Source organism: Cryptotermes secundus, unplaced genomic scaffold, assembly GCF_002891405.2.
Source record: "Cryptotermes secundus unplaced genomic scaffold, Csec_1.0 scaffold181, whole genome shotgun sequence".
NCBI classification, from domain to species: domain Eukaryota; kingdom Metazoa; phylum Arthropoda; class Insecta; order Blattodea; family Kalotermitidae; genus Cryptotermes; species Cryptotermes secundus.
Genome location: NW_019723906.1, coordinates 2,668,033 through 2,691,625, shown reverse-complemented (window position 1 = coordinate 2,691,625; position 23,593 = coordinate 2,668,033). Strand labels below are relative to the sequence as shown.

At 38.8% G+C, this 23,593-nt stretch overlaps 1 protein-coding gene across 1 annotated transcript in view; it reads left to right on the top strand.

The window, feature by feature from the left end:
- Positions 1-297: 297 nt before the first annotated feature.
- The window catches only part of LOC111861970 (tenascin-like), a 34,358-nt gene continuing 11,062 nt past the window's right edge, over positions 298-23,593 (top strand). The window contains exons 1-10 of the mRNA XM_023846962.2: positions 298-362; positions 4,328-4,474; positions 5,493-5,636; positions 5,964-6,104; positions 8,633-8,743; positions 10,025-10,201; positions 12,432-12,557; positions 15,127-15,279; positions 16,464-16,595; positions 18,342-18,473. Coding sequence (XP_023702730.2) covers positions 311-362; positions 4,328-4,474; positions 5,493-5,636; positions 5,964-6,104; positions 8,633-8,743; positions 10,025-10,201; positions 12,432-12,557; positions 15,127-15,279; positions 16,464-16,595; positions 18,342-18,473 — 1,315 coding nt within the window. The 5' untranslated portion in view covers positions 298-310. The remainder of the gene's footprint in view (positions 363-4,327; positions 4,475-5,492; positions 5,637-5,963; positions 6,105-8,632; positions 8,744-10,024; positions 10,202-12,431; positions 12,558-15,126; positions 15,280-16,463; positions 16,596-18,341; positions 18,474-23,593) is intronic.

Below are 23,593 nucleotides of genomic sequence, written 5' to 3'. Positions count from 1 at the left end.
TGAAGTTAAAACTCATTACATTATTTACCTTGTTCCAATTTTTCTCGTTTATAATCTTTGATCTTGATTAGTGAACTTAAATATAAGAAATCAGTTAGTGAACTAATTCTACATATCTACGAATAATCAATTTCATTACAGATGCAGGTGTGTTATCTATAAGTCTTGCTTCCATCTCTCTGTGTTTCGCCTTAATAAAATCTTTAGATTTATCAGCCAACATCTCCATAATGACGAAGTCGAATATAGATAAGAAGAAGAAGTCTTAACGTGTCATGTGCAGTCGAGGAATGTGACTCTTCAAGGTGTCATGATGAAATATAGAGCTGGTCTCTTCTGGTTGCTCAGCATTGGATCGTTGGGTTCGTATTGACAGTAATTAACTTTATATTATACCGAAAAATATTTCTTTCATTGTGAAGCAGAAGCTCCTTGCTTTCACAGAATTACCTACCCGTTCGTGGATTGTTGCATAAAACGCGGAACACTGTCTTATAGTAGAAAATGCAAACTATCTAATTCCAAGGAGCTGAGCCCTTCTTCAGCAACTTGTTGAGTTACTCAAATATTTCCCAACGTTGTATGGTACCCGAAATTTCATTACTATGTTCACAAGAGCCCTCTATTGGTCCGTATCCTGAGCCAGATCAATCCATTCCACACCAACCCACCCTGTCTCTTTAAGATCCAGTTTAATATTATCGCTCTCATACGCCTAGGTCATACTAATGCTATCTTTCCTTCCGGCTTTCTCATCAAAATCCTACATAAGACATTTTTGTCACTATGCGTGCTACATACCCTACCCATCGAATCTTCCTTGACTCTATCATTATTAGAAAGAGCAAATCAATCATTTTAGTTTCTGCGTTGCTGCAACGATACGATACGAGGAATTGCCTGGAAAATTTAGAAGACGACACGGACCGTTAATACCAAGTAAGATTTAGCAAGAATTATATTCACACCGTTCGCTAAATTGTAGCACGTAATAAAAGATATCGTTACACATTATGTCTGTTAAGTCTTACATCGAATTACACCAAGCAACAGACAGGAGAACTATTCTGAATAGGTTTATGTAGCTCTTGTAATACAGGGCTACTATAAATGATTAATTCGTTTTTAAAACGCTACATTTTCCAAAGCAATATACTTACAAACATGATTCATACATAAAAAGAACCCTAAACTCGCTAAGTTTTCTTTACACTCTACAAATATTCTATGTGTGCCCCTTGGGTCACACGACACACGTCCAGGCGGTAGTCGAGCTCGTTCCACTCATTTTTTAGCATCATTCTGTCAATGGTCATCACTGCATCTGCGTTCCCTCAGCTCTACTAGTGTTCTTGGCAGTGGGGGTACGTAAACACGATCGTTAATGTGCCCCCAAAGGAAGAAATCACAAGGCGTTAGATCAGGTGATCTGGAGGACCAAGTGAACAGAGTTACATCATCCTCACCAACACGCCCAATAGAACGATGACGAAGTTCATTGTTTAGGTAGCGACGAACATTGCCGATACCACCGCAAAATGCTTTGTTTACATGGAGGTACTTTTCTGTAATTTCATTCATTCATTCATTCATTCATTCATTTATTGTATATTCCATAAATCCATATACATAGATATAGAACCAGTCACATAATTAATATAGTACAATACAAATATAAATATATATGTATAGTTTATAATCATTAAAAGAGATTAAAAAACATGTGTTAAATTTATATCAAAAAAACAGTCTTACATCACTATACATCTCTTTTGAATGCACGTTGCACTGCTATAGCAGACGAACATCTCGCATATTCCAAGAAACAAAAACTCTTTTCTTGCTTTGTCGCCATTTTGTAAAGGCACTGACCTCGTGCTGCCAACTGGTGCATATAATACAAACATGGTGAGTTATGGTTCTTTTTATATATCAATCATATTTGTATGTATATTACTTTGGAAAATATAGAGTTTTAAAAATAAATGAATCATTTATAGTAGCCCTGTATTAAACAGCGAAGTACGATAATATGCTTAACTAAAATTCTGTGTGCGGTTCTTATATCTCCAATATATGCTTCGTCCCCCATCATCTAATTTCAGTCGACTTTGTCACATGTTACAATATACTGAGTATCTATCGAGCTCTTTATGGCTCAGCAGTCCTTTGTATGACCTTAGCCGCTTTTTCAGTTTCTTAATCCTATACGCAATCGGTAGGACTCCGGCCGGGGGATCCGACTGTCACAAGGCCACTACCTACAAGCAGAACAACACAAACACAAATTAAACACACACACACAGATCCATGCGTGGAGTTGAATTCGAACCCACGATCCCAGCATTCGAACGTGAGAAGACAGTTCATACCTTAGATCGCGAGGGCATCGTGACCGACAATAATATAATATAGAAAGAAAAAAAACATTTTTCTCTAACCGCTTGTTACTTCCTTGTGGGTCTGCTGTTGAAAAGAACTGCATAGTTAACAATGAAGTGTTCCTCAGAAGAATTGTAATGTCAGTAACTTGTTTAAATAACTTGATGAATTGTGTCTTGGTAACGTTTAATTTGTGTTTGTTGGTAACGAATTCTCCAGTTAAAACAAAAATAACAAAATTATGAAAAGTAAGGACAAGAGAGGCATGCACTGTCTTCGTTCACTCGGAAGCCGGGATCGTGGGTTCGAATCCCACTCAGAGCATGGATGCTTGTGTGCGTTTTTCTGTGTTTGTGTACAGGTAGAGGCCTTGTGACGAGCTGATCACCAGCCCAAGGAGTCCTACTAGATCTGGTAAAACCGAAGTGAAACGGAGAGTTTCATGGAGGTAGGCCTAGGCCCAAATGAGGGCTGTAGCGCCAATGAAAAAAAAAAGACAAGAGATTTATTTGATAAAATTACTACTCATCTCAGTTATTCTAGATCCCCTGCCCGTGATAGGGTAATTAATTGATAAATCCCTCTCATGTCCAACACCTGTTCAAATGTTATCTGAAAGGCCCGATTGCAGCACACCTGCTGCTTGTGGTTAGCGATTTACACATCCACGAAAGCTATGGTATCTGGGAGTAAAGAGCCGAACAATTCCTACCGAGCACTTCGATTAGACCACAACATAGACGTACAAACCAAGCTGCTTCACAAATCAAATCAACGTAAAAATACAGAGTTTTAATTACTATTCATAACGTCGGAGAGACGAGAAATACACATAAAACATTTGATCTGAAAACCTAAAGGTAGAAGACGAAATTTGAGATCTGGATTTAGATAAGACGGAAATATTAAAACGTGGCATCTCAATGAAATGTAGTGCAGGTTAACCTTTCTTTAGGATAGTCTGCTGTGGGGGATGGAGGTGAGGGAGGCTCGGTTTCGTGTCGAGAATCAAATTTGGGGCCTCCTGAATATTAACCGCTCAACAGAACACAGGCTGAAGGTGTTTCAGGACAGGGTGCTGAGAAGAATATTTGAAACGAAGAGGGATGAAGTGACAGGAGGTTGGAGAAAATTTCGTGATGAGGAGCTTCTTAACTTGTACACTTCACCAGACATAATTACAATTATGAAGTCAAGGAGGAAAATATGGGTAGATCATGCAGCTCGCAATAAATTTTCTGGCTTAAAAATTGTTGGGAAATTCTTGAGTAGCTAAGCGGATTGTGACTTCTCGAGGATTAGCTTCACTGAGTTAGTTAGTTAGGTAGTTAATTTTGTAACCGCTCAGCAGTACTTCAGAAAATGTTGATGATGTGAATCATTCATTACTTAAACGACATTGTATCATCTTCTGACTTTATTTAACGCCATGTATGTGTGTTTGAATGATGATTATGTAGGCCTAGAGAAGCGTTTGAGGAGGAAGTGATTGTATTATTATTATTATTATTATTGGGGGGTGGATTTCCCCATACACCGCAATTAATAGTCTATTGTACGTCCCCCTTTGATATTCTACCAGTCGCCATACCCTGCCGGTACTGGTGCTCTCTATCAGCCCCGTTCAGCCAGCGAAGCTGGCAGTGGTTCCCGATGCTTCCCGATCTACCGGAGGCATTGGAAACTACTTGGGCGGGAAACTTTTTGCCTAATTTTGCTCAGAGGCCTCCTAGAGACATGAAGATCTTTTACGTGCCGTAACCCGCGTCTCTTGAGTCATGAGGTGGGAACGTTACCCCTAGACTACGGAGGCCGCTAATGATTGTACTAAGTGTTCTAACGTGGCATTCACATAGAGCAACTGAGGACAACTATCATGAAGTTCAGTTAGGCTCGAACACACCAGACCAACATTGTCACATTAGCATCTGATTTATGTTTATAGTGAGCGGTTCTGGGATGCTGCCAGGGCCCCCATGCGAAGTTGCAGCACAAACATGCTTCGAGCATGCCACCTGCAGTACAGAAATTAGAGCATGCGTCTGTGAGGAATTCTTCGTTATGAGTGGCGACTGGACGAAATGTCTTCCAGGTAAGTACAGCTGATCTGTTAAATAGGTTTCGGTCTCCCGGATATTAAATTTTACAGATAATTTGTCATTTGTTTTCTTTATAAGCTCCTATTACTAAGATGCATACAATCTTCTTTATTGCTAGCGGGGTGGGACTAAGTCCCTTCTACTGCGGCCACTTCTGGCCTATTGTACCAGACTCAGATGATAGGTGAGGGCGAATGTGGAGCAATTGGTGGAATGAAGATTTGGCAGGAGAAACCCAACTACTTGGAGAAAACCTGCCCCAGCGCCACATTGTCCACCACAAATCCCACTTGACCAGATCCGGGATCGAACCCGGGCCGCCGCGGTGGGAAATCAGCAACTAACCGCTTGAGCTACGGCGCGGCCCCTGCATACAATCTTACTTTTTAAATTTCCAGGCTTAGTAAATATATCGGCATGGAAACAATTTAATTGGCAATTGATGGGTGTTAAGCTAAAATCTTCTCTGGCAGCTGTCCTTCAGATATCCATCCAATGACTTGAGATCTTCTTCCTAATAACTGCAGTACAAAAATGGCTATACATTTGAAAGAAACGGTACCTTAAGACAGTGGCAATGACATTTTGAGCTCTTTATTAATGGTGATAACATTTGAAAAGATTTGTAACTTGGTAGCCTTCAGAACGGGGGTATAATTTAATGCTTCATATAGGGAAGGTTGCATGAGAAGTATGCAGCAACAACTTGGAACTTGCAAGCAATATCAGCTGGAAATTCGAAAAGGGGAATAGGACATACCAAGATGCAGGCCGCAGGATCCTGTGTGCTGACTATTAGGCAGCAGTCGGAGATGTTTCATTCATAATTTAAATATACTTTTCATCTAATGCTGACCAGTGGAGGGCTCTTATGAACACGGTAATTAAATTTCTGGCTCCATAAATTGTTGGGAAATTATTGGGTAGCTGAGGACTGGCTGCTTCTCAAGAAGAACTCACTTAATTCAATACAATAATATCCGGCTTGAGCTTGTGGCTCTATACTTACAGTGGCTGCTATTCCATACGATTCTGCTTGTGAAGAGAACACCCAGTGTTCTGCCAGAATGGGACAAGGGTCGAGCTGCCTGTCGGGGAAATGCGCGTGCAAGGACGGTTTCCATTACTTACAGGGAATGTGCCACAAGAGCTCAGGTAAGTTGAGTAGAAAGATAAAGTTTCCGCTTTATAGTTTCATGCATTCTTACCTCCAATACTAAACTGAGGCTTAGGCCGCTTTATGCATGAGAAAATGGCCCTAGCTTCTATCGGATAGGAGGCTTGGGGTAGGCCCCAAGATCAATACGTAAATAATGGACAGTCTAGCCATGATATTGCTCTGTCATGCAAGTGGCCTGAATAAACCCAAGAGGAAGACGACGACGTCGGTTTCTGGCTCCACATTCCACATTCTTCCGCCAGCAGTGTCATATCCAGACGTGTGCCTGCAGTTTATTTGGTTCAAACATCTTTTCTCCACAGGATATGGCGAGCCATGTATTGTGGATAATGACTGTTATGGGGCTTTCAGTTATGAGTCGCTTTCTTGTGTGGAACAAAAATGCGATTGTTCCGAAGGCTACTACCTGGTAGGGCGCAGCTACTGCCGAAGAATGGGCAACGGTGAGTGGAAAGTTCCTTCTCTTACACAATCAGTGCTAATAGTATATTTTATCTTCCTTTCTTGTCTAACATTTGGATGAAGTTGTAGAAATGGACGTGTTGAATATAACCCTTATAGGCAACAGATGATCATTAACTCAACAAAGTTACATCAGCAATCTCACTATCCTAGGAAAATAAGTTTTATTGAGAGCTTTGTACAGTTATTCCAAATTCCTAACTGAAACAAAAAATGGTTTTCAGAATTAATCTGTTATGCTTTTCAGAATTAAAAATTGAAGTTTTTTTAAACTCAATGAGTCTAGTTATCATTTTCCTGTATAATATATTGCCAACTTTTCTTTCTGTGGAAGATGGGAATTCCAAGGTATAAGAGGCCAATGACGTGGGCAAATATATAATCTATATATATTCGAAAATAATATGTTAAACTTACCTACAGACCCTACCCAGATCTATGTAAATATTGCACACGGTTTCCAGTTGATGTTATCTGTGATTTCTTTCGCGAGGTTTCTCCTCGACGGCTCGAAGTTCAAACTATATCAATAATACACACTTTAAAAGTATCGTAATTCTTTTACCCAGGTATCTTTACAATATTTCTTAGCAAGCTGGCTCAAATGGCAACGTTTCTAACTTGTGTACCGCAGATGTTAGGTTCGAATCTCGGTCGGTTCATAGAATAGCCTGGCCCAGGTTCACGGTGACCCTCCAGGCCAATACCGGGACTGTACCTCAAATTAGTCCAAGTACGCTTCCTTCCACATTCTCTCCAATTCATTACTTAATAAAGACCCACGCATTCGGCGCTATGCTATTGTAGCATGTGGATCCGTTGCTGGGCAACGACTGCGAGATAAGCAAATATACAACAGCTATTACTGAGTAACGGCTTCTCAAAAAATTAGAACAGCAACAAAGCGGCAATGCTTTCTACGCGGTCCGTGCACATGGGTTATAAGCTCGAGAAGTTTAGTATTTAATCAGTTGTTACATCATGATAAGGAAAATGTTCGCAATATTGGACAAAATGTATATTGAAACCGATTTGGACGTATGGAGTTCAACTGTGGGGGTGTGCTAAGCCTTCGAACACCAAAATAATTCAAAGACTCCAATCAAATGTACGGCGCTCCATAACCAACACCCCATGGTATGTATCGAACTTCACATTACACAATGATCTTCAGATCCCATTCGTTACAGAAGATATCAAAAGATGTTCTATCATATACTACAGCCGACTAATGGGACACGAAAACAGTTGCGTAACTGAACTAAGCAACCCATTAAACATCAGACGAAGACTAAAACGACAATGGCCCTCAGACTTAAAAGAACACAGTGTTGAAGATGGGTAGCCGTACTCAGCAACATAATGCATAGTATACTACATAGGAGAATCATCACTGGATGATCACTCCGAACAAGTGATTTCTTACAACATATTTACTTATTGCTCCCTTGTAGAGTAGATTGTAAATTGCAAGAAATAATAATAAAAAAAAATGTATATTGGACAAGGCGAAGCCCGACATAGAAAATGTAAAAGACTTAAACTTGGAGGCGGTCAAGCATATGCCCGCTCAAGTGAGTAGACTACAGTTGTAGCCGAAGCTACTAGAAATAGGGCGTAATCTGCTGTACTGAGCCTGGTCTGACAACGGCCCTGTACATATTTTATATACATTTATCAACATACTTAACATGAAAAATGTAAATATCCTTTACATTATGACAAATGACTTACTACTGCAGACAATGACTCTAACAAGAGACAGACCCGTCCTCTTGTCACAGAAGGCGCTCCACAATAACAAGACCGTAACTGTCAACAAGTAATAAATATCTGGTCATAAGCCCCAGACTGGGCTCGCCACCAAGACTGACTGACTGACTGACTGACTGAATGACTGACTGATTGACTGAATGACTGACTGACCGTCAGTCGCAATGTGACTTTAACTTTGAGTTTAATCAGTTATGAGACATTAACCAGCAAGTAAGGACGTAAGCAGAGGGCATTGTTGGGATCCGTTACCAGGAAATGGCTAGTGAAAACGGACTGAGAAAACTTGGTATGTGCTGTAATGAAGTGCAGAGGGTATGAATTAGCAATATCGCTATAGTTATTTGCAGTTACGTCCTCGAAGTGATCAATAAATCCAATTATCAATCCAAATCCCGTCTATAAACACTCATACATGTTACACTATGTAGTCTAGGTTACGACGGGTCGTTAAATAGATCGTACATAAATATATGAGTCATAAATCAACATTACAGGAACATGAGGCGGAGAGAATTTGCATTTGGTTAAGTTTTCCGGAGGACTGCTCTCAGAAAGAGAATGATACTGTGTATATGTACATGTACCAACCAACGAACTCTTAGCTCTTCAAGACAGATCCTGTTTCGTGGAGTCAGTTAAGATGGGTCACATTATCCCTCATTACAGAAAAAGAAAATTGAATTAAATTGCCTCATTTCATTACACATAATGTAACTGTCTTTTCTTTCTACAGTTGGAGAAGAATGTGTGTTTGACATGGACTGCCAGTTTGAAGCGGGCCACTGTGAGAGTAACATTTGTGTCAATACTGCCGAAGGAAGCCAGAACGTATTGTCTTTTGTTGGTGAGTTAGAAGGTTTTGTATACGTCATTTTCATGGCCTCAACATCTCTCAATATAACCTAAGTTACATCTACTCCAGAATTTCTCTTACAACCCCGTCAATTAAAATTATTATTGAAAATATGAGAAGATATGAATCAGCGTCAAAATAAACCACATTTCATATTTCTTTTCATTGGCTCTACAGCTCCCTTGGGCCCTGGTTTTGATTTTCAATTTCATGATCATTTTACAGACGATAGGACTCCTTGGATGAGTGATCAGCTCGTCGCAAGACCACATTTTATATTAATACAAATAATTTTAGTTTAGGAAACTGCAACTTCCTTAAATTAATAATTCAAATAAAGAAAATCAGGAAATTTTTAATTACCTTCAACTATTAAAATAAACATTTTCGACAAACTCGTATTCCTGTACTCTTATAATTATTAATTTGGCGATATTAATACCTACAATTGTAATACTGTAGGACAATTATTGAAAAGCCTTACAAATACCTGCATTTTCTTAAACTCACTGTGATGCTATTTTCTGTAATTATTATTATGGCTCTACGGCCCTTTGTTGGGCCTTGACCGCTTTTTCAGTTTCTTGAACCTATAGACAGTCGGTAGGGCTCTTTGAACAAGGGACTAGCCCGTTGCAAGCCCTCTACCTACACAGAACACAAGCATAGAATAAACGCACACTTTACGTCACATTCATTCCTTGGGTGGGATTCAAACTCGCGATCTCAGCGTTCGAGCGAGCGATGATAGTTCATGCCTTAGACCGCACGGCCACGGTGATCGGAATTTTCAGTCATAGTCAATTGAAATCTCTTTCATCACAATTCAGGAATTCTGAAAAACCAAATCCAAATTAATTAACCAACAGTAATAACGTAAATAGGTCTATTTTCTAGGATAAAGTACCATATAGTCTGTTGAACGTCAACCAGAGTTTCGGAGGTACATTTCATCTCCACCTTCAGGGTCGAAGAATAAGCTAAGCAGGACATAGCGGTCAGATACATGCTACTGCAAAATATCTGTTGACTTTTAAAGTACTATACGACATTTTATCCCGGAAGACAAAATTCTTCACAACTACAGCTGTGAAAATCTCAAGTCTTACACAGTAATCTCCAAAAAAAAATTCAGAATTAGAAGTGAACAAGACTGAATATAATCAAGTGAACTGCATTTTAGAGGAAAAAATGGAGGCTGCCAAATCCATGAGAACAAAACAAATGGCTGAAATACAGTTTCAAGTTTCTAACACATTTGCTTGCTTATAGGCAATTCAGTGTCTAACTACTCTACGGAGATCACAACAGAATCTCCGAAGATAGAACTTGGAGATGCTTGCGAATTGCATGAGGAATGCACAGCTGCTATAGAAAATTCTGAATGTTTCGCAAATTTCTGCGTGTGCACACCCGGGTACTCAAATTTTGATGGCTCTTGTAAACCAGGTATGTTCTGCATTTGTGGACAGCATAATTATGCTAGATTATGCAACACTGAATGACACACTATTTTGCTTATACATAAAGTTCAGAGAAAACGAGAAAAATTCGTGATACAAGCCTACACAGAGTGTGCCAGGAGGAAAGATCAGTATTGTTGGAGATCATTCGAAGCAAAAAAAAAAAATATATATATATATGCACATGTGTCCTACCCCGAACGGTTTCCGAGATAGAGCTATTTCACTGTACAGTTTCAAAATTGTTGGTGCGAAATATATTAAGTATTCTTTCTAATACCGGTGTTTATTGTTCAAGTGACAATGTTGGTACAGTTTACCTAGTATAATAATCATACATTTTTTTTCTAAATTTCACCCTCAACATTAATGCACTTTGCAACTCGTGTGAGACAGCATATCGACATATTCTGCATTTGTGAAAATATGAGCCATTTTCTCAGAACACCCCTACAAAATCACTACAAAACGTCATAACGGCCAACTGACACTTCACACCGATCCACATGCTTCAGACAGTGGCGCAATACGGCCGGAGGTTAGGACAATATTGAGCTTCAAATTTAAACAAATGCACAGTGAAATAGCTGTATCTTGGAAACCGCTGGGAATAGGACACATGTACATATACTCTTTTTTTTTTTTAGATCTGACCAATACTACGACCTCCCAGAATATTGATTTTTCTTTCTGGGACATTCTGTATAGTATTAATATCCTAACATAATTCTGCAGAAACCTGTGAAATAATCCCGAAATAAATGTCTGTTATACGTATGTTCATATTCATAACCACCTTCTCAGTATTGGTCTGTAGAAACTATGAAACGTGGTTGGTTATATTCCATTCAAAAAACATCGTAGCGTTGCCGCGTTGAGTTGTGTTTCTTATGCTTTCCTTACAGTTAGCAAATTTATATAAATAATAACTGTATTGTGAGAAAATGGGAACGCCCTCTATTTCGAGGCCTTATCCTTGTACAATTTGTAATATTTGAGAATATTACTTAAAAACACAAATCTAGAAATGAATATTCGATACTCAATAAATAATAACTAGCATTATTCTTTATCTGTTTGCGGAAAAGAAAATATGACTCACAGTCCCCTCTATTGTGTATCTTATTACCACCTGATAGACTCCGGTCTAGAGATCAGAGATTAGCGCTCGTGGGAATCCGTTGCGCTCACGCCGCGCGACACCCATTATCGGCAAAAGTTGTCACTAACTTCCCCGACAGTTGGCGGTCACTCGGTCGGTATAGTTCGCTTGCGGACTGCAGACCACGGAGTTATTCATCTGATAGACTACAGCAATCACCTGACTGAATAGTCACGTCGTTACAGATATTGAGCATATTCACAGAAAAGAGTTTCACCATTTGCAGGTGCCACCCAGTGGGTTGTCTTATTATCTGTGTTGAAATCGAGGAGAAAAACTTGGGCATGTAGATGAATGGTGGGGGAGATTAATTACTTTGAAAACCAGAAGTGAGAGATCATTTGGGAAGCCTATGTGCGTTTGCAGAATAATATTAAAATGTATCTTAAAGAAACAGCGTATGAGCGTGTGGGCTAGCTGAGGATAATCTCCTGAGCAGACTGTTTTAAATATGGGAATGGGCTGTCGGGTTTCACAATATGTGGGGGATTTCTTGAACAGTTGAATGACTATTAACTCCTTATGAAGGACCCTATTCCGTCTACTCCAATACGTTACATTATTCACAGATATTCGTTTATACGAAAATTTATCATCAGAGTATAAATGAAAATTTACTTTCAATCGTTTAATGAATATTTAATACATTTCTTCACTTTAAGTCAAGGGCTAATTAAAATAAAATAAATACATGATCCTGTGCCGTCGTTGTAATTCTTTGTTGCCCATCTGAATTTCAGTACTTCACCAAACCTACAAATGCAATCTTCATAGCCATTCTGTTGGAATAATGCGGTAGGCCGTACTGTACTCATTAGTAGTTCGATTCCAGTACATTATATATTAATGGACAAGGTTTATGTCATTGAAGATGTGATCCAACATCGTACTCCTCTTTGCACAGAAATGAAAGTCTGGATTTCCAAAATGGCAATGAATTCCTTAAATGGCCAAGCGGCTGTTAGCTTCTAAAGAATAAACCTGATCCATGGAGTTATGACAATGTAATGGTACTAAGATAGAATTTTAATTATGGCTTAAACTGTTTGCATAGATCTTGGTGGGACTTGTTCCGAGACAGGGGATATTGACTACATAAGCAGAGCAGAGTGCAGGGGCAACATACTGCGCTGCAAAGCTCCATACATTATCACGCAAGACAACAGGGAGTGCAGAATCGGTGAGTTTAAGGAAGAACTATTATTTCTGTGTTGTGACTGTATTGACGAGAATCTATAAATTTGCGGGGAAGAGGTTATGAGAAAGTGCAAATTTAATTATGCTACAAATAATTGTATGATTGAAGGTCGTAGGTACAGGATAGTGGCTGAGGAATTTTATCTCCTGGGATATAACGACGTGTAGTCCGTTGAAAAACAATAATCGTTTCGGAGGAACATGTCTATTCATCTTCAGGGTCAAATAATAAGTCAAGAAAGAACAAGCATGAAACAGGCATAAAACACTACGGCCCTGAAGATAGAGGCGACATGTTCCTCCGAAACGTTTATTGATTTTCAACGGACTACACAGTGTTACATCCCAGAAGATAGAACTCATCTTAATAACCGCTATGAGAACCCAAAATACTACAAGAATGTGACTATTTCAGACACAAAAACACATACACCTTCCATTTTTGTCTATTTTTACATGTGCATATTGTTTCTCATCGACAGATCTCTTGCAATTGTCTTTGATGGATGCCGGCTTCATTTTCTGTTGACAAGCAATATGTGAGCCAATCCACAAACGAAATAATTCACACTTTTTCATGTGTGTTCGTCTTATGAGGCATGTCATATAGGTCTTCGTTATGTGACAAAGATTTAAGCAACAAATAACTTGAGCTATGATTTATTTTCAAAAGTCAAAATAATAAAAGAAGTGGCCATATATAGTACATAAGTAAACAAATGATAATAATAAAGTAAAGTAAACATCTGATACACGTAACCTATTGTATGTCTGTATGTATGACAACTATCAATAATTCATCTGAAATTGTTCTTATTTTTAGCTTTCGCTTTTACAGAGAAAGTCTTCTGTCCTATTCCAATTGACATTTTAATTCTGAAATGTGAACCCTTTCGAGATTTGGTAGGAATCCTAGGATAGCCTAAGACAAGAAGATAACAGAAAAAACCGGACATATACCAAAGTCCCCAGTGGGATTCCAACCCATGATCCCAGTGTTGAAAGGGACAAAGACTGTTAGCTATTTAGAGCACAAATTCAATGTGATCTGCTATGCCTTTTAAATTATCAGTACTAATTAAAGGAAATATAAAAAAAAGTAAACGGAAAATATCGATAAAATGGAGTCAATGGGAAGCTATTCGTTTTGGGGCAAGGCGTCTAAAATACACACGGCTTGGCACATTTTCGTCTTAGCAGAAGCGGATGTAGGAGAAAAAGAAACATCAATATTTCAAAACTGTTAAAGCGAAAAGCTGTTACTTAAATTTTTATAAAATAGGAGATGGTGTACTTGTTTAGGTCTCAATTTTTTCAATTATTTTACAGGTAGCTCCCTCTGAACTGCCCCGTAGCTTTAGAATAGCACAGTTCATTCTGAATTAAATATTTGGTCGTCTTACATAGGAGGCTTTGTGGTAGTCAGAATAGGAATGTTTATTATCCACATCATAGTTCCAAGGAAAGAACGGTTTCTGTGCTTTCACTGAGAATTCAGCGCCATATTACTTCGGAAGATACCCGCACATAAGTCAAGTCCATGACGTTTAAAATTCAACGACCGGGCTGCATTTGACGACAAAAATCAAAGTAAAATTTCATTACATATTATTTCAGTGAAGTTCTTCAATTTCAAATTAAAATGAATTTTTGTTAGTAATTTCGCAGATAATTCGCAAACTGATACGTCTTCCAAATTTTGGAGTAATCTTAGGCATTGCATCCAAATGATATAAATAAAGTAGCGTTTTATGAAAAAAATTATATATGGGATATGAAATTAATAGGCCAAATTTAGACCTAGAGGTATAAGGGTCAAAGGGACTCATACGAGGACCCTCTGCTAATAGAGCGTAGAAACTGTTGAAGTTAAACAGGAACCAGCTACGATGGGTGGTAGGACTACTTACATGACACTGTCACCTTAAAGGACACCTCTTCAAACTGAGACTAAGTGATAGTCCCACTTGTGAGAGGGGTCAAGAAGAAAATGAAACAGCCACACATATCCTGTGTGAATGTAAGGCCTTAGCTTATTTAAGATTACGTCAGTTGGGTCAATAGTCAATACTTTATGGAACCAAGTGACTATTTCGACATCCCCACATACAAAATCCTGCACTTCATTCGAAGCGCACGATTGTTGAGGGGATAATCAAAAAGGGGAGCACAATAGATCATTGTAGGTCGCGGTGCAAGGGCCGAGAAGGCCCACCCCTTATACATTCATTCATTCATTCATAAGGGTTATATAAATCAAATTATGCACGTAGGTATAATTTATCAAGGAATTTATTTGAAAATTCTGTGTGCTCAGAAACAAAATATAGATCCATAGACTTAATATTTATAATTAATTTCTGAAAAAAAACAAACTAGTTTAATCTTTCTATTAGATTTCTAATTCCTACTGCGTTACAATGAGGTCCACAAGATAGATAAAATGCTTCTAGTTAAGTCTGTAAATTAACTTGCTACATCGAGGAGAATCTGACGAATATCACTGCCAAATCCTTAAGTATGTGTCACTAAATGTCTTCACTTGGTTACAGGCAGGCTTTACGGACTGCAGTGTCAAGTGCCCGAGCAGTGCAGGTTCAGTGGCGAACATGCTATATGCACGGCTGTTGGTAACAGAAATTTGTGCCAGTGTGCTGCTGGACACCGTTTCGTGGATGAAATCCAGCTCTGCTCGCCAATCAAAGGCCAGTGTTCACTTCCTATAAAGTGGATATCCCATGGGTTCCGGATTAAATGGACATTCATCAGACGGAACTACAATTAGTTGCAACACAATGTTACTTTAACTGTAATACTTCGTAACTACGAACAGTGATAACACATAAAGTAAAGATTTCATTTCTGACATCCGACTCCGTCTTCTGTGTTCTCTCTTATTCTGTCTTCTGTTGGTCAGTTCTTTTCCTGAGGTAGGTTCTGGTTGAGCCGTGTGGGGATCACCTCCTTCAAGAGTAGAGTCATCGCGTTCCTAGCCGTTACCGCGCTTTGGAGGTTCGTTGTCATAGGTATCGCCGTTTAATCAGTTAAAGTTACACTGCGCGTATCAAAACCTTAGTAACCGAAGTTCTTGACTGTGTGACCTAGGAAATGTGTTTACCGAACCGTTGCCTAGTTTATATTTTAAAATATTAACAATTCAAGATCTAAAATTAATCTTAAGGAAGTAGATACATGCGTACATTTACAAATTAAGTATTCTTGGAAATGTCAAATACGACAATAATTTCTCTCCCGCCAACATTAAAACTGAATTTAATACAATAATCGTATACATTTACCGAAGTCTTCAACAAAACAATAGCAGTCTTCGAGTTCAGGTTTCTAATATCTTGAGTGTTATGGAAGCATTCAAATTGAGGAAAATAATTATTCTAATCCTAAAGCAGATATTGATTAAATTTGATATACATTCTTGCAACATGATCATTAATAATAATTGCCATGCGTATTTTGAACTCCATATTCATGTGCATTATAACGCAGGTGAATCAGAACACAGATCTGTCTTGACCAAAATTATACAGATTTGAGAAACAAAACACATTCGAATGTTGCCTTTTTGTGATTTTCACCACTAATTTCTATTGTGGAGGTTCCATGTTGACTCTTATGATTTATAATTTCATATTTTTACTCAGGCTTTCCAGGAAATTACCGGATTACTAGTTTAAAACAGATCATCAACCTTTCCACATACTGACAGATTCATCACTCACCATTGTCAACCCTATCTACGCCAACGAGAAATGCCGTTATACACTAGATAAAATACAAAAATACAAAATAATTTGTAATTCTTCTATTATTGACAAATACGTACTTCGAGCTGTATATCACATTAATTTCGCTTCACTATCTATTGTTTTAGGGATTGGAGAAGAGTGTGAATATCCATATGACTGCGTAGTGACCAGCGGGAATGTGCATTGTGTAGCGAACACATGCACTTGCTTGGAAGGATTCCACGTCACGAGGGGTGACTGCACTCCTGATGTCAAAGGTATTCCAGTCGGATTTTCTCTTTCCTGACCGGAAGCATGAGGACGCTATGAGGTATCTGAATTACTGCAAGCGGGGTCCGTTCGTGCAGTTTAAATTAATAATGTACAGCTACGAGCTGCAGGCTGGACGGCCGCAGCTCGAATGTCGACAGGATAAAGATTTTTCCCTTCTCTACAATATCCAAACCGACACTGGGGCCCAACCAGTATCCCATTTAATGGGTATTGTGGGAGGTTCTTTTCTTTGATGTAAAGCGGATATGACGTGTAGCTGACTACTCACCTCCATCTAGCGCCGAGGTAATAATGGTGGAGCTATACCTCCATTCCCCCCATGTGTCTTCATGCAAAAGTACTAAATTAATTAAGCACGGCGACAACTTTTATTACTCGTACAAGCGAAACTAACCATGTCTAATAGAAGATACAGAGAATCTGTTGCATAATACGTAACTGTAACATACGTCATGAGACGGGATATCTCGGTAAAGTGGCTTGGTTCAGGATGAAAAACAGCCGTAGGAGTACGTCAAATCCCCGCTTCGCTATGGTGTACACGCCACTTCTGCAGTCACTGAGTCCTCTTCCCAGTGGATGCCGTGAATTTTCGTAACTGGCCGGAACAGGGCCAGAGCATGAACCAGACACCCTAATGCATCAAACGCCGAGAGCAGCGAATTATAGAATTGTACGTGATAGAAGAAACCTGTACTGAACCTGCAATTAGCAAACAGAGGGCTTATAAGGGGAATTCTATACATTCTACATGCTCTCATTAGAGTGTACTCTGTCCCTCTAAGAACCCGCAAGTGTCCGTTTATATTTTGTATAGCTGCTGCTGTTCTGACGCAGTCACTCGTGGAATAGCGACGGGCTGCAGACTTGATAGGCAGTTTCGTTATCCGGAAGAGTCGAGAGATTTTTTCTTTACTCCACAGTGTCCAGACCAGTGAGGCCCACCTATCCTCCTATTCAATGAGTAAGGGAGAGTTTTCCCCAGGGGTAAAGCGGTCGCTTCTAATGCCGAGGTCAAGAATGGTGGAGCTATACTTCCACACCCTCATATATATTTATGGCGTGGTTCTTGATCAACTAAGTACCGGGACATTTTTCCCTTTAAATTATATTGGATTCCTGTTACACACTTTGCGCTTGCGCATATGAGTGTCCCGGCATAAACAGAAAATTCCGGTTATAGGAATAGATAGAAATCTTCATATCATATCAATACGTAAGTATTTTCTGTGGTTCACAGCCAGTCCTATCTGCTTCACTTCGTTAGGACAATGTTCCACAGCATAATTTGTCCACGGAACCTTAAAACAGTTGTCTATGGAACTAGAAACCTACACCAGAAATGCTATGTAATAAGTAAAAGTTAAGCAAGGATATGACATCAACATATCACATGTCATATATACGAAAGACGCAGCTTAAATCTAATACGCCACAATTTTCAGTTGTCAGAGTTGTTTCGCTTGCCTTTTCGCAGATTGTTCTTATGCTTGGCCTGATATTCGAAAGTTTAATTATCATATCTCACACCGCATTTCGTCTCTTTCAGTATTTTTTTACAATTCTGTATTGTAATGGAATTTTCTTACGAAATTCTCGTTTCACTTCGCGTACTGCCGAAGAATGTTTAGTGATTTGTAGGCCGTCTATCAGCAATGAGATAACATGACATTGATCGATATATTTCTGATACGAAGACATTGTTCTCGGAACTTGTATTCTGCTCGTAGCGCTGGGTGACCCTTGCCTGGACACGACAGACTGCACGAATGCAATCCCATATTCTTCCTGCATCAGCAGCAAATGCCAGTGTAGCAGCGGCTACTTTGAAGATCCGACTGCAGACAATGTGTGTGTCACAGGTAAGCACAGTACCGCCTTAATTTCTGTTCACAAGTACTAATTTAATATACATGTTTCTATCGTTCTCTCTTTACCCCTTTCTTTGTTTGCGTTTTTTTCTTCTGCTCGTCCTTTTTGTTCTTCTTAGATTCCTTTCTTTCTAAATATTACTGTCTTTTTGAATATGACGCCGTGTAGTCTGACAGATTTTTACTGAAGCCTAGGAGATACACGGCCCCCTCTTTTCGAGGTAGAAGGGAAAATTCTGGTTGTAGAAGTGGTAAGAATAGGGTGTCCTGATGAAAGGTATCCAAAATAAAAAATGTATATCTCAGAAAGGAATTGTCATACACTTATCTGGTTTATGTCATCGGCAAGGAGAACTCTGAAGGTGTTTTTTTTCATACGCGGCTTACGCGCATAGGCCGCCACATTTTTGCCACCATGTTAGGAATCACCTGGACAGAGAGATGGCTGGGATATGAATTGACAGAGGTGGACCAATCGCTTGGCCCCTTAGGTCGCCAGATTTAACCCCAGTGGATTTTTTTTTGTGGCGTTATGTGAACGTTTCCTACCAGGTTAAGATCAAAGACCTTCAACACCTGAAAGCCCTCATGAGGGACGATGTAGCTACGGTAACACCAAATATGCTTCAAGCCCGGATATTTGTCGTGCCACCAAGGGAGCCCACATTTAACTTTATTGAGAAAGTTATATATGATGAAAGAAATGTTGATGTTTCCCGTTGTAATGGTATAACCCATTAATGTGTATAATAAATTCTTTCTGAGATATAATGATTTTATATTTTGGATACCTTTCATCCGGACACACGCTATAGATAGAAGGAAAGCAGGGATAGAATCCCTGGATAAACCAGCCAGTACTCGTATAACGTGATTGGTTAAGGTGTTCTTTTACTCTGAAGCTGGAGACAGCGTTGGTAAATATCAATCAGCATTCATGATGTCACATCGAACAAGACGGTAATTTTCAGTCACCGCCATGAGGATCTCAGATCTTTCCTTCTTTGTTTATCCTTCGTTATTTCTTTCTTCGTTTCTTTATTATCCTTTTCCTGTCTTATAATCTTATTCAGCAAATCTGCTGTAGTCCATATGGCTGTCTCTTTATGACAGAATATGATAAAGAAACATTAAAGAACCTGAACAAATTAGTGAAATTTCTATTTCAACAAATGCAATGGAAATCCAGCCATTTTCAGAAATTCTCAGTTCTGTAGCTGCATGACTTTTACTGTACACAAATAGTCATTACTCTATTACTCTGTCATAAAGCCACATTTATGCAAATTGTGAAAGCCGAACAAATTTAAGGCTGTTTTTAAAGTAGGAGAGGCTTCACGTGGCAAAATATATGTCGTATATGTGACACATTTAAGATCTGAAATGCTTGGTTATTGCGCATTTTCGGGGAAATATTTTTCCACATTTAGAGCTTCACTGTCTCTTCAATGGCCGTCTTTGAAATACTCTTATAATTTAACCATAAATCGTGTGCTTAGAATGCAATGAGTTTTACCAAAATGGGGCTGATAACGTAAAAAAAATATTATGCAGCTTAATCCAGTTCATATACTCGTACTCCTTTTCCAAGTTCAATTTTAAGAGTATCATTTTTTTCCATGAGTCTGTATCCGCAGCATCATGTTACCATGAAGTATTCTGACCAACATTCTAGCATTCCCCATGGCAGTGCACGGTTAGGCGTCAAATTAAAAGGGCATAGATGAGTAAATTCCTCACATACAAACACAGTAATGAGAACGGATTACAGTTGAAGTCAAATATAATTCTCCCATTTCTGTCCTTTTCTCTGGCATACCTTCTATCGCCTTGTACAACAAACCTTGTCAACCCTCCCCTACCAACCCTTGTCGGGCTCTTAGCATGCTCCAAGTTTAAATCACACCAAATGCGCATTAAACATTTGCTGTACACATATATGTTCAGCGTTTACTGTGCCCTGTGTTGCCTTCAATATTCTGATGGTATTTCATGAGACGGAGGTCTGCCATTGAATATTTGCCCGGTGAAGGCTGTAGCGTTTAATGGAGGATTCCAGACGACTGGAACTTACAGCGTTTGGCATAATTCGTATTTCTATTACACGAGTTTGTAACATATTCACCATTCAAAGAAGCAGTGAACCAGTGACTATTACTATCAATTCAAAATAATTCATGGAGTTCAATATTTTTCATTTTAAGATTTCCGTGAATAAGTACAGAATTGTAAAACATATGTTTAAAATGCCTTTTTCACTGTACACAATTCAGGGTTCTGTGTACTAAGTCCCCCCGTTTTAATTATAACTTGTAGTAAAAGGAAAGTTCGATATGATTTAATATTACTCATTCTCTGATGTATATTGGTTCTATTCTCGTCTTCGGGCGATTGTAATTATACCGGCAATTGTTTATTTCATCAATTTCCGTTCCTTTTGACAGTCGCTGGGATCAGATATGGAGATCCAAGCGATGGGCTAGGGGCTGGAGGCCGGGGTTGGATCAACGGCAAGGCCAAGATTTTCCTTTACTCCACAGATTCCAGACTGGCTCTGGGACCCACCCAGGCTCCTATCCCGTGGGTAGCAGAGGTCATTGCCCCAGAGGTAAAGCGACTGGGTTGTGAAGCTGACCACTCACACACATCTAGTGCTCATGTCAGAAATGATGAAGCTGTACATCCACTCCCCTATAAGTCTTCATGGGGTGGTGCTTAATTAATCAACCACAGGGTAAAATTACCTTTTCTATCTGTATTGCAATGCATTACGTACACTATTACAAGCTCTTATAGCAAATCCGATCCCCATTGTTGTACATGGTAACAGTGAGAAAAATCTAAAATTTTCCTGTCGTAAAGAAATCGTCATTGTCACATTTCTGGTAGGAAAAAGTAACCTATGTTCTCCAGATATCATCCATGATTCTCCGAACTCCGACAGTCTGTCTGTGATCTGTAGTTAAAACTTAAAACCACAACTTTCAGACAAAATTTAGGAAGAAAATTTTCGACAAAAATTTAATAAATTATATATAATTATTTCACTTATTGCCCCTCAGTCAGCATCTCTTCATCATTATATTGACTGATTATTCTGTTGTAGGATATTTCAAGTTTACTAGTACGGCTAAGCTTTCAGGTACTCTTTCCTGCGCAGGCCCGTCAATAGTTCTCCTTAGTTTCTGTGTTCATTATTATTCGCGTATATCCGGTCAACAATTTCAGTTCCGTGCGCAACCTACCACGCATACTCTAAGTGCTAGTTTGTAGACACGTTTCTCACGTATCCAGATACAATATAAATCACGGACATCCATCCGGCTTGCGTCTATTNTGGTGGGGGGGGGGGGGGGGGGGCGGGAGAGGGACCCTCTGAATATGCCCAGACAGAAGGAGAAACATTTTCAATAGTGATTTGGCCCATTGGTGTCTTCAATGAAAAAGTGGGTTTGAAGGAAAATTGTAACAAAGAAAGAACGATAGAACGGTAGAAAACAGATGAAGGGAGGTAAAGGAGAGAGCAGGACTGAAAAAGAGAAATAAGTTACAGAGAGAAAGGTACAGATAATGATTAAGAAATACAGACAAAAATATAAACCGAGAGAAAGAGAGACCCAGTCGCAGTAATTTCAATTCATTGCTTAGCAATTGAGTCTAAATGGCTTCGGCGTCACCATCAGGGTTTATGTCGTAGTCTGTAATTTAGGCGGAACAATCACGACAAGTGTCCACTACAGTGTGCATGCAGATCACGCAACTCTTTCTGACAAATCACCCAGAAAAAGAAAACACTTGCATTATTGCACATTCGAGAAATATTCTGGAATAACGTTAAACAGAAGAAACTATTCTTGCTCAGCTACGCTGTTTAAATAATTTCGCAGCTTTATGCATACCTAGTTTGTTGCAGCTCACATTAGTTTATTTTAGTTTAATAACCTTTCAGATGGAGTATTCATGAGATTTTTAGCTCATTATGTGGTGTAACAATATTATATTTCAGCATCCTGTTACACTCACACAATATATATGGATAAATACCGTCTTAAGTGCAACAAATTTTTATTGTAGTTTTTACTTCTTTTCCTCCTCCACACTACATGTTTCGGCCCTAAATGGCCATCATCAGGTGTGTATCACTCACGTAGCTGTTACACTGCTTTTTAAAATTTAAAATTACCAGTCTTTCTAATTGTATAAAATCTTTGTTAATCTACACGCGTCGATTTGATTTTTAAATTAGCACTTTTTAAAACTTAATTCAAGTTAAAATGTCTATAAGATCTCTGTTCTTTCTTTTTCAATTTTTAGTTAAAATTTTTTCAGGGTACATGCCCTATATCTACGGTGCTGCAGCGGCCACTTCTTGTTTTTATCGTTGTTCATGTGTTGTCTGTAATATACAAATATTCCTGTTACTATCTTATGTTATGTCATGTTATGTTATTCTTATATGTTTATACTGTTATTTGTACTTACTCAGTGTAGGCGCTCTCTGTGTGTGTCGCTGCTTATCTTTAATACGTTTGCTGTCTGGTGTACTGTGTGCTGTGTTTTATGTTCGTGAGTGTTGGAGGGGGAATGGGTAGTGGGGGGAGGGAGGTACCGTTAGCTTGTATAGATTTCGTATATAGTTTGAAATATGGGATTGTATGTTTCTATGTGTGTGTCATTCATTTGTAGGCCTTTCTTACTTATTTTATATATATGGTATTTCTCTAATGTATTCAAATGTTTACCCTTTTTTCCCGTTGTTACAACTTCCATTACGTCTGTTATTGTTCCGTATGAATGTCCCGTATTTAGTATGTGATTTGAGTACCCGGAATTGCAATTATTATTTCTAATATCATGTAGATGTTCTTTATATCTAGCGTTAAATGTTCGGCCCGTTTGTCCAATGTATTTCAATGGGCAATCTACACATTTCATTTGGTATATGCCACTTTTATTGTATTTATCTAATTGTGGTTTTTGTTTGAGTATGTTTTCTATTGTGTTACGTGTGCGGAATGCTACTTTTATCTGTGTGTCTTTAAAAAGTTTTGTAATTTTTCTTACTTCTTTTGTACTATATGTAAATATGGCCCACTTTGTTTTTGGTTGTT